The following is a 17,557-nucleotide window of genomic DNA, read 5'->3' as shown; positions in this document are numbered from 1 at the left end:
TTGGAGAGATCTGAGCTTGCCAGCTCATTACCACAGTATACATTGCGTACGTGTCCTCAGGCTTCTTCCCCAGATCCTGGGATCTGGCACGCTGCAGGCTCTTTACAAGAAGGAAAATCAAGGACATTACTTAGTGTAGACTCCTGCTGTTGATATCCCCTCAGATATTAGGGAAGAGAGAAATGGATTAGGCAGGCACTGACAAGATCACTGCAGGAAGGCCAAAGCAGCTCAGCATCAGAAGAAAGTGACATCAGTTTAGATAAAATCTTGTGCTTTCCCCCCGCCTCCCAGACCACGCCACTGACTTTGCTTTGGGAAGGCAGAAAGCATTCTGGAGATCGAAATCAAAATAATCGGCACTGAAAGAACTTTTATGCTGCACAGCGATTTCTGCACACATCCTACAGCTTCAGGATGTATCCCCCTCCACACCCCTGGTTTTGGTTGGCCAGCGGTTCACAATGCACACGTGTTAATATTTACACCACCAGCATTGTTTATAGTTCTACTGAAACCAGTGAGATCAAAATCCTCCTCCCTCACTAAGCAAGATACCTCTCCTCCACACCAAAGTAGCGTGCAAACACACTGTGCCACTATAATTCAGTTTTCACTGGGGCTGTGCAGCATGGAAGGCATGACCAAGAGCGATCCTGCTGCCAAGGACTGCATCCCCCAGTTGTCACCCACCAAAAAGAAGCAATATGAGCAGCGCTATGACACCCTAAGAAAAGAAATGGTCCATCTTTGGGGTCTGTGTAACATTTATGCCCCTGGGAATGGCCCAGGTTTTGAAAGGCTTTGAAGCTGTGGAAGAACATCCACTGCTGTTGAGTCATATCTGACTACCCTGGCAGCCCAAGAGCTACTACTCTACCTGAACAGAGAACGGAGAAGCCATCAGGTGCTACAGCCCACATCTGTGTTCCAGAGATTTCCAACTTTGGCTGGGTGGGTTCATACAGGACCAATGTTTGGCTTGGCCACAGAATTGCCAAGCAAGGTGTGCCTCAGTTTATCAGAAGAAACATGACAAAAGCCATCTTTACCAGGATCCTTCCCAGGATCCCCCATGATGGCAAGTGGTGTTCAGGGACTAGAGCAGCCCCTGAATGTCTGTGCTCAGTGAGCGAGCAGAGCACAGGTTCTTGCCATTTTCCTATGGCACAGGAGGTAATTTTCTCTCCCTTGGGTGAAAAAAAATAAAAATGACACATCCCCATAGCAAGAGCATCCCCCACCTGCACAGCAAACTGCACGGATGAGCTAGAGCAGACCTGTAGAGCACCACCAAACAAACTCAGTCCTCACATGTCCTGACAGCAATGTTCTGGGCTGCCTTCTCCACTTTTCTCCCTCGCACAGGATGCTTCTCAATGTTTTCATGTTTAGCTGAATCTCCTCCCCCCTCCTCTGAGCACTTTTGGCTGCTAAGGCAGCTCAGAGACAGCAACTAAGTGGCACCTACATCTGGTGCAGCTTAACTTTTAGTGTCTATTCTTTCTGGAATTTGAGAACTTCAATACCCAATGTTTGTACAAGTGTGGAATAAATGGAGCACAGGCTCCCTGGCCTTCTGTGCTTGCCAAAGCTGTATTTTAAAATGCACTTAGAAAATCCTGCTGTTTATTCATCTGCAGCTTTGGAAACCAAAGGACACCAAATCCAACTGCAGGTCTGCTGAATGGGTGCATTTGCATTAAACCAAACAAGTGAGAAGGCCAGGCACTCAGCAGTCACCACATGCAACCTCTCCTCCTGCTTCCCAGGTGCCTGGGCCAACCCAGTCCCCTTGTTCCCTCAGCCACACTTCACAGCACCCCATTCTGGTGCTCCATTTCCTCACACAGGCCTCCACAAAAGAAGAGCTGGCTATATTTAAGGCTGAATAGCAGGGTGCTACTCCTCATGGGTCAACAGGCTGACTTTACCAACATATAAGGATACAGTATGAACAAAATGCAAGCAGCCTACCCTGGCATGGTGGCCAAGACTGGACACAAGCAGCCAATCTCTTGGCCTTTGTCATTGGAGCCAGTGCTGCCATGATCCTTCTGTCCACTGCAGCCATGAGAAGGGCCTAAAAGCTACAGCTCAGACGGCAGAAGACCTCTATTCTTAACAGACGTAGACATTTTCTTGAATATACAGCCATCCCTTCTGCCACATACTAACTTGAAAAAAATAACTGCAGACATGTAAGCGTGCGGGGGCTTTTGCAGGTCGTAGATCCAGCTCCCTGTTGGTGCACACACTACGTTTCACACCTTTAATAAACAACCAAGCTCTGGACTGAGCCTGAGCAGGCTTTTTACACATTCCTCTGTGCAACAGATGCCTTGTCTTACCTTGTCAAAGAATTCATACAGCCTGACCGTCTCACAGATTCGGTGCCTGTTTTCATCCAGTTCAGTGCAGAACTCCTCCAGTTGATCTTTGTAGGTCTGCAGCTTTACCCTGTAAGAATGTACATCCACAGAGGAAAAGTCTTCCCATCGATCCATCTTCTTTAGTGCTTCCTGCCCTCTTTTGCAATATTCCTGAAAGCAAAACAGGATTGTGTATGAGGATGGAGACCTGACAGTAGATAGTCTTCAAGGTCATTAACAGCTAGGGCTAATTAGACTGTATTTTAAGATTCAAATCACATGAGCAGGGGTGTACTTGTTTACAGTAGAATTCTGGAGCCCTGACCTCTTTTATGATTTACGTTAGCCACACAGCAGCTTGTAAAGGCCTACACAGCAAGGCCACAGGTCAATTAGGATCAAAAAAAAGAGGCAGTGTTACAAGCACATCAAGGGAGTAACAAAGAAATCCATCTTCCATCACAGTAGTTATTTTCCTCAAGACTGGCAAATACCATCTACTAAGGTGCTGAGCTGGTGTCTTTGTCTACATGAGGAGAGCAGGGAAGCTAAGTAGCGTGAAGGAATGACACGCACCTTGGTGATGAACCCTCTACCAATGCCATCTTAGCATCATGGGTTTAGGTGAGCACATACAAGGCACACATGCTACCAACTCAGACTCTGGAGAATATATTTTTCCCGATCAGACAACACTTACACTGGCAACAAGATCAAACTCCCTGAACTGTTTTTGTGCTTGAAGCAGCATCTCCAAAGAATCATCCAGGTTGATCGTTTCCTTTAGCCGTTTTCTGCCAACATTCTCGATCCAACTGCTGACCTAGTAGAAAAGGGAAAAGCCCCACTATTAGTCACCCTGTGCTACTCACCAAGGTAGGCCTTTATGTGGAAAGAGCAAGGAACTGCTCTCACAATGCTGGTCATTTCATTACTGGAAAGAATGTGCATGTACACTTCTCCCGCCATCTTGGCATTTCAGTCTGAGCCTCCTGCTAGAAGTTTTTCCACTTCAGGTTACTGAGTAATTGCAAAGCTCTGCTATTGCTCACTCGCCTTAGGCATAAACAGGGCGAGTAGCTGCTTGGGCTCTGTTTCAGGTGAGCCATGGTCTAATGCGAGCTCTACAACCTGCAGGCTGGCCTGATATTCCTATTAGTGTTACCCCAAAGTGTGATAAAATCTCCCTGCTGCCAGACTTCCTACATCACTTCCCTCTTCTGACTAGCAGGATGTGAACTACATCAGTGTGAATGTACTGACGGATTCTCCCCATCTGCAATGTTTCACGGTTCTCTGGGACTCTCAGCTACCAGCTTTCTGAAGGCAGCTTGCCACAAAGCTGTGCAGTAACTGCAGGTTCCTCGACAGAGCCTAGCCACTGCCACAGTTATAAGCCTATATCCTCAAACACAGGTAGAAGACTAACAAGAGTGTCCTAAAAGCAAAGAAAACACAGGAGGCCAGGCAGGGTAACACAGCATCTCCATCAACAGTGGGTTTTAAAAACAGGCTAGCAAACTTGTCTGCAATGCTTCAGGCATAGCTACACCTGGGGAAGGGACAGACTAAACGTTTTGTAATGCCCACGCATCCTGTTTTCCTGTATCATCTAAATCCATATCCCAACTCAATCCCGCAGTCAAGGGCAAACTCCTAGTCTTGTGGAATGAGAGGTGGCCTGTGCTCATGGAACAAGCCCATCGGCAAGAGGAGGAGATGGGGGTGGGTTCCCAGGTTGTGACCCATACTGCAGAGGGGCACACTGCTGCTGTCTAGAGCTCCTAGCCAGGCTTAAATGCAGGAGCAGCTGCTGCCACCATTGATGATCTGCAAGCAAAGCAAGCTGGGAGCAGTCAGTTTTGCTCAATTCAATCGAAAAAAGTTCAGCTTAAAGCAGGGACAGGTTGCAGAGCCTGCCTTTGTGTCTTTTTTCATTTCTGTTTGGTATTAGGAACCTGTGTGTTTAAGGGAGTCTTTACTAGGTTCTTGCATCACACTTCTTGTCCTGAACACATAGTGCATGGCGCCCGAGTGTCTACCTCCAAATGGGAAGTCATTAAAACTCCTGGATCCACCTTGGCCTGTGAAAGCAACAGGTAGGCTACAGCCTCCTTTGCAAATCCAGTTCTCTCCAGAGGAGACAAGCCCAGAATCCTAGAAGGGCAATGGTGAAACTGGTCCTAGTACTGATCTTTAAGAATGCAGGTTGCTAAGGTGAGGTCCAAACAGCACACAAGCCTTCACACACACAGGGTAATAAGTGATACATAAAACTTCTCATTGTTGAAAAGTTACAGCAAGGAAGACTATGCAACTCCATAATCTCAAAGTTGAACTCAGGATTAAGGATCTGCAACACTGAACATCTGGGATCTGCAACACTGAAAGAACTGATGAGATCTCATAGGACGCTCAGACAGCCTGAGCTACTTTATGACTTTTTAAGGTTCTCTACCTACACAGCTACAGGTTTCAAAGGTCCTTCTGAAAGCCAGTGCCTGTTTGCTTCAGTTATCCCACAGCTGTAAAGAGTTTCAATGAGCACCACATGAAGGGAAGTTTAAGCTCCCACAGAAGTGCAGGGGTGTGGGGGGGGTTGAGCACAGCTCTTGGGCTAAGGACAAGAGGCTGTTCCCCTGCCTGGAGACTGTATATAGGGCTGCATCAGAGGCAAAAGGAGCGTGCCTGGGTCTGCACCCAGAGGGGAAGGAGTGTGCCTGGGGCTTATCAGATAGCAGGGACCTGAGCACTGCACAGGAATCTAAACAGAGTGCACAGCAGGGACGGGCTGCTAGTGTGGGGTATGCAATGCACGGGTCATTCAGCAGCAGGATGTAGGCAAACCCTACAGGATGTACAGCCTAGAGGGGACACACGGACTCTTCATCAGCTTATTGCCATTGCTTTGCTGCTTCTCAAGGTGGACCATGAAGGATGGCTCCTCAACACTCTTGCTGACCAATGTGAAAAGACACCCCACTTCCAAGTGTGCTGCTTACCAATAAGCCATTACACTATGGCCTTTAAGTATGTAAAAACATTACAGATGTTTATGGGGTTTGACTGATCCACACCCAGAGAGCAGCCAGAATACGTTTACCTGGCATCAGGAGATAGCAGGAAAAACAGTGGCTTGGCCCTCAGCACATGTGGGAGTGGGGAGGGGGAAATCTATCTTAAATTCTTATATTCAGTTGTTCTTTTTAAGAGTCTACAGGCATCATTCTACACCTTCACACAAGAGATCAACAGGCCCAGTACCTGCTGCGGGACACACAGTCACAGGGTGGCAGCAGGCAGTCACAGGAACCAACAGACAGGCCTTACCTCCTTAAAACACTCTTCCACTTTCTCGAACTCCATCACCAGCTCCAGTTCCTGGATGCGTTTGTTTGACAGCATCACCAGTCGGTGAACACCCTCATCAACTCGATTATAAAGCACGCTGGCAGCATCAAGTGCGTCTCTGGAAGGGGACACAAGTCTGGTCAAGGGTTTTGCATTAGGTCCTTCCCCCAGCACTTCATGCAAACATGACCTGACCTGGCTAACAGCAGCGCTTCAGTCACCCTCCCTGTGGGACCCATAATGGCCATCTCCATATGGAGAACAGAAAGAGAATAATGCTGCTCCCTGCACATTCCCACGATTCACCACTCTGATGCCAATGCAGACAACCTGGCAGGAGGGATAAGAGCATCTCCTCCCAGCCAGGCTCCTTGCAAAATTTACTGCACTTGTCACACTTTCAGACAGGATACTCAGCTTTTCATAAATGCAGATTATTGCGTTAATGGGCTTTCAGAAAACACGGGCTCAGGCAGTCTCAGCATCTAAAACCACCATTTGAATTTAATTTAAATAAGTAAATAAGCAATCACTGGAAAGAAAATCTCTCCTAAATGACAACACCAATGTAAAGGACCTGATCCCCCACTCACTCTCAGGAATTTCTGCCAGCCAAACAAAAATGCAAAGCATGCAGCACCCCAGAGCCAAGAGGAATTTAATTTTACAAAGACAGAGCTCCTCGTCTTCCACAGGCAGCTGTGCTGACCAAAACCCAACCGGCAACACTATGCAGCACTCTCCTGGCCAGCCTGGCCACAATTGAAGTTAACCTCCTCAGTGCACAGGCAGGGATGGAGAGATTCAAAGTGGAGCCCAGTGCCCTTGGATGCTGGAGCCAGGGACTGAGCACACCCTTTAATGCTGGCACAATGACTAATGTTAGCCAGCTCCTTTCAGATGCGTGCAGCACAGCTCCAGCAAAGGTTCGTGTGAATTATAGCCAGGATCCATGATAGCATTCAAGAATATTCTTTCTTTGTGTCCCTAAACTTCTCATATTTCTTCTGCTTTTAGATTTCCCCTCCTTTTACAAGTATGGATTCAATGGACACCTACAACAAAATACTACAGCCTCCTTCAGCTGTGCTCTACACCAGCACGTTCAGCTGCCTGACCACCTCCTGTACTCACCCTAAACCAGCTTTCATTTTGCAATTGTCTTACAACCTTCTAGCTTATGAGAGCGTGGCTTTTTTATCATATTATTAAAATTATCCAAAGCACTTGTGAAACAGGTAGCTAATAAAACTCTGAAAGCTTTGCTCATGGAAATTAATACAAACAATTCAGCATACACGTTTCTTTCTTTCTTGGGTTACAGGCAATCTTGAACCTATGAAATGCAACTGAATAGGAGCATTTAGTGGCAACCATCCTGTAGTTTTTAGATAGTATTTAACTGACATGAGGTAGTGCAACAGGTCTGGACAACTAGCTCTGCATAGCAGAAATCCACAGGATTTTTCCATTCAGAATTCCACCCCGTGTGCAACAGCCAACTTCTCAAACCTCAGGCTCTCAGATACTTTTGTTTTTCCTCTTCAAAATGCCATTAGACTGAATGAATTTCTTCAAAGTGCAGCCAAAAAAACCCCGAATTGTTTCTGGACTAAGATCAGTGCTACTGCAGTGCAGAGCAGACAGATTCTCTACAGAGAATCTCAAGCTTCAATGGAAAGATCCAAGCTGTAATGCTGCTCCCACATTTCCCGAAACCACCATAAACAAACAGTGATGATATGAGCCTTCTGTTTTGTAATCCTTTCCTGGGGACGGACCCAGATCCAACCCAGGAGACTCACAGCAGCAGAGCCATAACCACTGTCCAAGCTGAGCTCTGGAAAGTATGTTCACAAAGCAGGTTGTGAAGGCCAGTTCCCATCAGCAGCAGTGACACAGCTAGGACAGCTAATGAGAAACAGTTTGGAAGATCACTGGAAGTTATATTCAGCAACAATATTAATGTCGTTAGGTTTTGTGGAGCAGAGCGTATCTGTGAGGTCCTAGTTTCTGTATAAGGCTCCAGCACAATACAATACTGATGGCCAGACAGGCAGATACCCTTCGGTCTTACTCCCACAGGCCTGAAGTCCCTGCTGGCATGAATGCTCTCATCCACTCAGGAAAGCACACCAATACACCAAATGCTCTTCCTCCCACAGGTACAGACAAGCAAGCACCTGTAACTTCAGACATTACAGGCTAAGTAAACATTTGCAATTATCCTCTTGTGAGGCAAAATATTTTTCCAACCTTTCTCTGAGCTTCCATGGAAATCACTTTGGTGTTGATGCTACTTCTTTGATGGCACTCATCAACAAGCTAGATTGACCTGCTCTACCTTTCCATAATGGGAGTCCTTATGTCCACCCAAGCCCATGAGAAAGAAAGCATGCATGGTTTTGACACTTAACAAGATATTGCAAGATGGTAACCTTATGGTGTAGCAACTGGAAACAAGAGTTCCAGCTCTTGCACTGGCTGACCTAGCACAGAGTGGGGTCTGACATAGGGGAAGGGAACCAGAGAGTCCCACTGCTTTCCATACCCGATGGAGGAAACAGGACTCCAGTTATCTCAAATTTGAGCAGTTTTCCTTGACAGGAGTCAGTCACAACCTGGGCTGCAAGGCTCTAAATACTACAGATTCCCACACAGCAGACAGCGCATTTCCCAAAGTCACAAAACATAGGCCTTCCTGAAGACAACAATGCAACTATGGGAAAAATCACCCTCAAGGTAGAGGGATAGGTAGTCATTACAAAACAAACATGTGTTAAGTATTTTTTTATAAACAGAAATTGCAAGCTCACTGTGTGAAGAGATAAATTCACCATGACATCATGGACAAGACCAGTCTCTTGAAGCACACTTGAGATCAGTATTGGCCTTATGACTAACAAACCACGCCAGGGAAAGTGAGGGTCAAAAATCCAGCAATAAAATACTACTACTGGCCCACACACCAAGCCCCGAGGAGCCCAATTCAGGAGGAAAAGGGCTTGGGCGAACTGCTTGCTGCTGAGCTGAAAGACTGAAAAAAAATCCACCCCAAACAGTGCTCTTCTGGCCCCACACATATTCCTTCCACAGAAGGAATTATCCCAGATTATTGGCAATACTAGAAAAATAGAGCGCCAGACTCTGAAGATCTCAGTAAGACCAAGCCTTCCTTACATTTGCAGAAAGTGGTAGGGAAGAACCAAGCTAGAGACTCCAGTTTAGAAGTGAGCACTCAGCCCTCTGAGCCATCCAATGCAATCCATGTCCTGGCAAATAATGTGACAGCTACACGCATCTACACGTAATCAGTCATCTTCCCTCTATCTCAGCTGATTCAATGGTACTAAAAGTGACACCTGTTACTGAAAACACACATGGAAAAACCTTTGCTTTACTGATCCACAGGCATCTCAAACTTCTTGTCGTGGTTTAACCCCAGCCAGCAATTAAGCACCACGCAGCCGCTCACTCACTCCCCCGCCCCCGCCAGTGGGATGGGGGAGAAAATTGGGAAAAGAAGTAAAACTCGTGGGTTGAGATAAGAACGGTTTAATAGAACAGAAAAGAAGAAACTGATAATGATAACAATAACGCTAATAAAATGACAACAGCAACAATAAAAGGATTGGAATGTACAAATGATGTGCAGTGCAATTGCTCACCACCTGCCGATCGACACCCAGCTAGTCCCCGAGCCACGATCCCCCACCCCCATTCCCCCCAGTTTGTACATTAGATGTGGCGTCCCATGGTATGGAATACCCCGTTGGTCAGTTTGGGTCAGCTGCCCTGGCTGTGTCCTGTGCCAACTTCTTGTGCCCCTCCAGCTTTCTCGCTGGCTGGGCATGAGAAGCTGAAAAATCCTTGACTTTAGACTGAACTCTACTTAGCAGCAACTGAAAACATCAGTGTTATCAACATTCTTCGCATACTGAACTCAAAACATAGCACCCTACCAGCTACTAAGAAGACAATTAACTCTATCCCAGCTGAAACCAGGACACTTAGCTAGAGTCAGTCTAGGATGCATTTGGGAGTTTATACTATAAGCAGGGACTGGACAGAGAATTCATTTCAGGTAAGAGGGCTGGAAATTAGCTCTTGTTTTTATCTGTAAGTTGGGTTGTTTAGGGTATATATCATTATCTAAAATCCCTTACTCTTGTCATTTAAGTAATTTTGTTTTCTGTGAATGCTTGTAGCAAGCTATTGATACACTTATCAGGGCACAACCTGACACCCTAAGGCTGCCCCTTCTCCTGGTCCTGCCAATGGTTTGCTGAGTGACTGCACACAAGCCACCCAGGGAAAAAAAAAAAAAAAAAAAAAAGTTTCCCAATGGCTCCTCTGGGCTCAGAGTCCCAGAGGGACTTCAGGTGTGGCCTTACACCACCCCTCCTCCTCCTCCTCCTCCTCCTCCACCAAGTTCCTCCAGCATCCCAGCACCTCAGTACCTCAGTCCTTTGTTTCAAGGTCCAGCCATGCTGTTTTCACACGTTCTGCCTTGCTTGGCAGGCATTCATTAAAACCTCAACATCTAGTTGTTGGTCTTCGTTGCATCTCCAAGGTAACTCCATTCATATGTTGTCAGCTCCTGACAGTTCACTTTTACCAGCCCGACAGGCTCTCTGACTAACATCTATCTTTTACTTATTTACACAGAGGAAAATATAACCCTTTCCATCCTTAAGTATAAAGTAGGTAGGCAAACTGAGCCAAACAAAGAAATCACTCTCAGTCCATGGGAAAGTTTGTTTTTTCGATTCACTTGGGCACTTCCAATGCTCACAGAAAGTATACATTGGGCATTATGTGTGTTATCCCAAGTCTCCGTACATGTTTACCTATCTACACACGCCCACCCACTTGCCGATTCGTATCTTAAAAACTTCTTCCTAAATAATTTCTAGTATACTAGTAAACTCAATGATATCCTGCAACAGGTAGTTTCATGGGAAAATTATACCTTGCATAAACACCTACTTATTTTTCAGAGTCAGACTCAGAAGGTTTTCATTCCTGTCCTTCATTGCTTTCAAGACAGCCTGGAGTAAACAAAGCAAATATTGTAAATTTGGTTGAAGAAGAAAAAGTGACTTCCATCCTGCCACACAAAGGGAAACACCTGGTTGTTAAGGTCCTTAAAGATATTTTAATAGAGGCCTGTGCAACTCTGAGGAAGAAAAGCAGAGAGTTGTTTGAAGTCAGTGGAAAGTCTCATCTAAGCTTAGATTTGTTTGGATGCATTGCAATTTCCCTGCACACGTGAGTGTGGTAATAAGAGTCTTTCACTACATTCTTCCATGGTCAAATCATCCAAAGTAATTTTGCAATAGTGCAGAGTCAATATAATTTATAGCAAAAAGGAGTAGCTTGATGTCAGTTTATGTTTCCCCAAATCCTATTTTCATTGGGCAATTATCCTTTCAGTGGAAAAGGTTCCAAACGTCTTCAGTTTTCCAGAGAAGCGCCAAGCAGTTGTATAATGGTGGGGTAATTTTAAACCTATAATTTAGAAAGACCATTTCTGTCTGAATCCATCCTTCAAAAAAAGCTAGCCTTGGAGAGTTACACTTTAGATTTCAAAGCAAAATACCTGATTTGTTTTCGAAAATAAATGGCCACAGAAGAGGCATCCAGCAGGCTTGCAAAAGCAGGTGCTGCATAAGCCATGCCTGCTGATGCCAGCGAGATGCAAACAGAAGAGCGCAGGGAGGGAAGCAGCAGAACCATTACTATTCTGCAACTTACTGTCTGCCCCTTGAAAAACTGCTCTAGCTAACAGCAAGAGGAACAGCTAAAGTGAAGGCTAAAACCAGAGCTCATCCTCTGACTAACCTGGGTCAATTTTAAAAATGGCAAAAATTTGTGGATGGAAGGAACATGACACACACTGCCTTTCATTAGCGTATTTGATGTTTTTTAGGCAAGTATATTGCGGCTAACTTGCCCTGGAAAAATCAGATATCCCTGATCATTCTGTAATTTAGAAGAAACACAGTCAGACGTTGCAACATTAAATCTCATCTAGTCTTCCACTCCTGGTGCTGAACTTCCCTTGTGGATGTCTCTACAGGTTTTGGCAGAAAAGGAATAGGATCTGGCAACTAGGAGATTTAAAGGATGACTTGGTCCAAGGACATCACCCAGATCATTTGTGCTGATGCCTTGGCTACAAATCATTTACACATCCTGAGCAATGCTTCAGGAAGAAATCCTTCCAGCTTTGCAGGGAAAGTCCTGTGTGCCTGAGGGCTGTTTTGCAGGAAGAGAAATGCATTAGAGCCATTCTCGATCATTAATGCATTTTGGTAGCAACCTACATGACTGCCATATTTCTAATGATTCCATAAAAGGAGGTCACCCTCAAATGCACACTCCTGCTCTTCAAGCTGAAAACTGCACATGCAGCTGAGGTTAAAATTCACACTGGCCATGGTGAAGCTAACACAGATATTGCTAAGTAAACTGTAATTATTCTCTGCAGCACACAAACAGTCATGGTGGTTTTAATTACCTAATAAAAGTATTTGAGGAACTGGGTACAGTTTTTAGAACCCTGAAGTGTCCTTAGAAAGGCACAGAGGTAAAACACCAAGTTTGGGGTTGCCTGTGGAATTCCTGGCATTCACGATGGGAACAGTGGATCTAGCCGAGACCACAAACCTGACTGAATCCCTCCTCACTGGGTTACCTGACAAGCACATGCACTGGGAACAACCCATCCAATTAATACAACACACCACAGACCATAATTGCTGAGAGAATTCTATTCTAAGCACAGTTCATTTAAACATATTTTTAAACAGAAATGTACTCTGAAGTCCTTTTAAAAGCCAAGGGATTGATGCATACAGTTAAACAAGTGCCCAAGAGCAGTCCCAAGCTGCAACCTTTGATTCTTTCCCCAGCCTGGCTTGCATTCAGTTACAATAAAACTTGTGTTCAGTCTCTGGTTGATTTTAAATCCCAGTAAGATCCATAAAACAGACTGGAAAAAAAACATTATATGAAATCCCAGACCAAGAAGTAGCCTACTTATGGGGAAAGCTCACCCCACAGTGGAGCCTGAGATAGGATGTGGAAACACCATTCTGGGAACACCAAGCATCAAGCTGTGGTTTTCTCCCAGTCATAAAAAGCTCCTGCCTCCAAATCTTGTCCCATGCACATTAACCTATTTACGTCTGTATTTGTTATCTAGGTCAACTGCACTAGTCTAACAGCTGTGTTCCTGGAGTTAGGACCACCAGAGTTTCAAGATGCCCTGCTCAAATATATACCTGCTGTTGTTTAAAGTCACACACCTATTTCCCTGATACATACTCCTTTTGCACAGTCACAGTGTTATGATACATACAATAGCAGTGACTGTGCTATTAACTACCGCAGAAACACCTACCCCAACTCAGCCATATAAAAAACAGTGCTTGTGGGATGGTCTGGGGTAAGCCAGGAACTTCAGGCAGTTCAGCTAACATCCAATACTGGAAACTTTTTGCAACTTTTTCCGTAATATTTTTAAACAGATAAAACACACAGTGTGTCATTAATTACCTAATGCCCTGTTGGCACGACAAACATTGCAAACAAGAACAAGCAAACCCAGAGTCCTCTGGGTAAATTCCCACTGAATCCAGGAAGATTTAGGACATAAGCAGAAAATAAACAGCAGAAAGGGAGCTGAGGGGGATCATCTCATGAAAAGCCTAAAAGAACAACAAAAACTTACCTAGACAGAACTCTGAAATCTTTTACCTCTCTGCAAATGCCACAACTGGCTCCACACAGCACTTCATACACTCAGAACAACAATGGCTCCACTCTCCTTTATGTGCAGAGCAATGAGGTTTGTTTAATGCGAGCGTAAGTGCTTTTTACCAGCCTAAAACCACCACGCAAACAGAAGGAACAGGTTAGACTGTAACGAAAATGAAATGAATACCAAGCAGCACCATACATGTTTGGATAGAAATGTCGCCATGCGCTCCTCCCTCCACCTGACACAAACAAGTAAGACCATGGAAGAGCACTGCCACCCATGCACCGCTACAGGCCAAAGTTTTAGCGTTTGTCAGCATCTTCCGTGTCGCCAGCAACAGCACAGAGGCATCTCATGGCAGAAAGCTGCCAATCTTTGAGGCCAGGATTTAAGCATGTATTTTCATCTCACTTTAAGGTATACTGAGAGCTTGTCCTAACCAAGAGTTGAAGGTTTTAGGATTAGGTCCACAGGAGAAACATGCAAAAGACACCTACCAATGAAAGGTGCCTCTCGCAGACCATGTCAGGAATGGGCGCTATGGCAAGCGGTAGCATGAGAGGTTCCCAAAGCTCCCACAGAGGCAGGAAGATGAGCAAGCACTAGTTAAGCAAACCAGGAAAATGGCATTAATGAGAGGGATGCAAGCACTGCCTTCTTTTGAAGCAGGTACAAACACAGAGTAGCGACCATCAAACTGGCCACAGCACAGACAGAAACAAACTCATCTCTAAAGCAGAAAGGGGATGGTAGAAGACAATAATACCTCCAGGAAGGATTTCCCAGTGTAGGTTGCCTGGCCATGATCACCAGCATATGGCAGCAGCTGTCAGCTTGCAGGTGCACACTTTCTACCTTCCAAACCAAGAATACCAGCCATCCCAGTCTCCCCAGACTGGGACTTACACACCACACACCTGTCTCCCCTCTACCCTTGCCCCCAACTTGTCCCACATTTTGGATGATCAGCTTAGTCTCTCTGCCTCTAACCCAGACAGACAGAGCTCCAGACAGTTCTTGTGCAGTCCCTTGGCAGGCCCTCCTGGAACCCCTGAGAGCCTGTACATTATCCAGGTTTACTTCCGCCGAAAGGAGCTCGTACGCCACTTTGCAGAGTGGCATGTGCCTGCCTTGGAGCATCCCAGGAGTTGCTACTAACAGGAGTCTTGCTAAAGACCCACAAACATGAGCTCCTACAACACCACACAGCTATAACCCACTGCATCATTAACTGGCCACAGCTTCAAGCAGACCTAGTGCCTCAATACTGTGTGTGGAAGCCAGGCACAAGAACTGTAGAGGCTGTTAGCCGTAAGATCACCCTCTTTGTTGCTGTAATTGAGCCAGGTCCAGCATCAGGAACCTGGCAGCTGCTGCTCAGGAAGTCTGCTCCACACTGCCCATTACCTCCACTCAGCTCGGGTCCCCACCCAGGGCTTCCAACCAGATCACCAAGCCACGCTAAAAATACCCAGCTCACAAAACCAGCTCTTGGCTCTAGCCACTCCACCCTCAAAGTACAGACACTAACTATACTGCCTTCTGCAAACAAAAGGATAATTCAGTCCTCCATCTATTTATAAGCTGCTTATTCACAGCTTGCAAGCACAAATTCTTTTCATATGAGGAGCTTGGGGGAAGAGATTATGCTTCTTCTGGTTCCATGTTACACAGAGCCCAGCACCCAACCTGGTCATTCCTTCACCATCTGAGGTTTTTCTCTTTCTTTCAGCTCTCACATCTAGTCTTGTGGCTATCTTGCCCACCAACATGCAGAGCGTGATGCAATCCCACTCCCGTGCCACACTGAGAACGCCAGTTTGCTGGTAAAGCCAGGCGTGTGCCAGGTGTATTCTGGTCTGACTAGTATAAAGGCATTTTTATATTAACATAAAATGTTTATATCTTCCTTACTCCACTTCTGACTCATAGCATATCTAGAGGACGAAAGGCATCACTGGACACCTTGTCTAGGCAAGTGTTCCCAGCTATGCTGGCTATGCTGGAAGAGCAGCAATAATGAGAACAGTGGAAAATGTCTGGCTAAAGACCAGGTTAAAAGTCTCCCTGTCTTGCTGCCCAGACCTATGGCAACTGCCTCACTTCAGTAAGAGCTCCCAGTGCTGCTGCCTGGCTTCTGGCAGCTTCTCTGACACTTCCATCATAAGCCTAGAGAAGTCTTCAAAATCCACCACAAAATAAGCAATGCATTAGTCCAGCTTCCACAGCTGGCTTAGTGAGTTGCCTGCAAGCCACAGGTTGGTTGATCAATACGCTAGATATCCAGAAGCCACTAGATATCTAGAAGCCTGCTAGCCAACTCTATGTACCTTATTAAAAAGAATGTGTTTATTAAAAATTTCCTGTCCAAAAGTGCAGAAGCAAGTATTAATAGCATTAAAGTGATGGATGTCCACACTTACCAACAGGAACTTTAGCTCGGCTAACAGCTCTGCATTTCAATCCCCAGAAAGACTGGGACAGCATAACCTGGACGCTTTCAGCTAACAGACCTGGAGAAGCACTGAGCAGATGTGCTGGTTTTAAAGCCAGCCAGCTCCACCAACAATGAATAAGTGACAATGTCGCCTTCTGCAGTCCACCTGCACCTCTGGGTGGCCAGCCTGTGCTGAAGCTATCATTACAGCACTTAAAGAGGTGCCACAAAGATACTGGCTCATCAGTACCACACCCACGCCAACTCTAGGCCAAATTCAGCCTGGTCTTCCTGGAGGTGGGAGAGCGGTGTGGGACCAGCTAAGCACACCTCATCCCCTTGGCCAACCCCTTGTGATGGTCTGCCTGCAGGATGCGTATTCTGGTAACAGAGCTCCTCCTTTCTAAGCCAGGAAAAGGCTGAGATTCAGAAAGACTGCTTGGAGAAGTCCTTCCCTTTGTGGGTAAGTGGCTGGGTGGGCAAGGCTATCTTTTACAGCAGTACTTGGTGGAGAAAGGAGTATGGAGACTTTTGGTCAGCTCACATTGGGAACAGAGAGCAAGTAGAGTTACCGGTCAAAGCCACTGCTGTGGTGCTACAGCATCTCTCAGGATGGCACCATCCAGGAAGGATTCCTGGAGGCTCTTAAAGCATCTGTCAGAAACAAACGGATGTACCACTATGCATCTCTCCTGCATGACCACATCTCTGATGGATGAGTTCAATTCCTGCAGGAAAGGAGCTGTATCACTGGCTTAGCAAACCCTCGCAAAGCCCACTGCTCTGTGTCATGAAACACTCAAAGGGCATCTCGGCTCCCCAGGAGGGCAGAGCAGGGAAACATGCCAAAACCAACCGCAAGGGAAGAGCTTCATTACTAAAGAAAGACTAAAGCAAATCTTGTTTGCTACGTGCTCCAGAAAGGTATTTGGCAGATAACATCTGATTGCACAGAGCACAAGCCTGCTTCCTTGCCTGTTTTAGCATACTATCTCTAACCTGCAGTCAAGCGTTTTCAGACAGGTTTGTCCATCTCTATTCTTACCACCCCCTGGTATTCTTTTTGCCACGTGAAGCCACAAACTAGCAAGAAAGTAAGCCATGAGAGTTGGCAAAACATGTCCTCTGCAAAGAAGCAAGTCAATCTCTTGCTTGTTTAATCCTAACGTGATGGTGCAGTTGGGCTTGTCCTCTTTGTGTGTCTTAAGAAAAATCACATTTTTTACCTTTAGCTCTGCACTTCAGGTTGGCATATTTTAACTAACTGGAGCTAAGAGTCCAGAAAACTCATGCTCTTATAATTTTTGCCTCTATGTGCAATTCTTGCACATTTTGACAGTTACCTGTTCACAGCTAGCTCAACTTCTGACAAAGAAGTCTTTGCAGTTGGGACTGTCTGCTTGATCAGGCTTTTGCACCACAAAAGAGAAGAAAAAACTAAAACAACGGGACGTGACTAACACAAGAGCCAAAAGGTGACTCAGAAGGGTAAAGCCACTTGACTCGCTTTTGTAAACAAATCGATTTCAAGTATTGGGGGAGTGGGTGTGGAATTAAAGACTGTTAAGCATTGATCAAGATTTTACAATTCAAAGTTCAGAAAAGCAGTACAACAGAACCTGCTGAGTG

At 45.7% G+C, this 17,557-nt stretch overlaps 1 protein-coding gene across 5 annotated transcripts in view; it reads right to left on the bottom strand.

The window, feature by feature from the left end:
- Positions 1–17,557, bottom strand: part of PLEKHG4 (pleckstrin homology and RhoGEF domain containing G4) — a 100,043-nt gene that overhangs the window by 26,245 nt on the left and 56,241 nt on the right. For all 5 annotated transcript variants that reach the window (XM_041126013.1, XM_041126015.1, XM_041126016.1 and 2 more), the window contains exons 11-13: positions 5,703–5,841; positions 3,073–3,195; positions 2,352–2,543 (exon numbers count right to left, since the gene is read on the bottom strand). In XM_041126013.1, coding sequence (XP_040981947.1) covers positions 2,352–2,543; positions 3,073–3,195; positions 5,703–5,841 — 454 coding nt within the window. The remainder of the gene's footprint in view (positions 1–2,351; positions 2,544–3,072; positions 3,196–5,702; positions 5,842–17,557) is intronic.

Source organism: Aquila chrysaetos, chromosome 9 (assembly GCF_900496995.4).
Source record: "Aquila chrysaetos chrysaetos chromosome 9, bAquChr1.4, whole genome shotgun sequence".
NCBI classification, from domain to species: domain Eukaryota; kingdom Metazoa; phylum Chordata; class Aves; order Accipitriformes; family Accipitridae; genus Aquila; species Aquila chrysaetos.
Note: the sequence above shows the minus strand (reverse complement) of the source record. Positions and strands in the feature narration are given on the sequence as shown.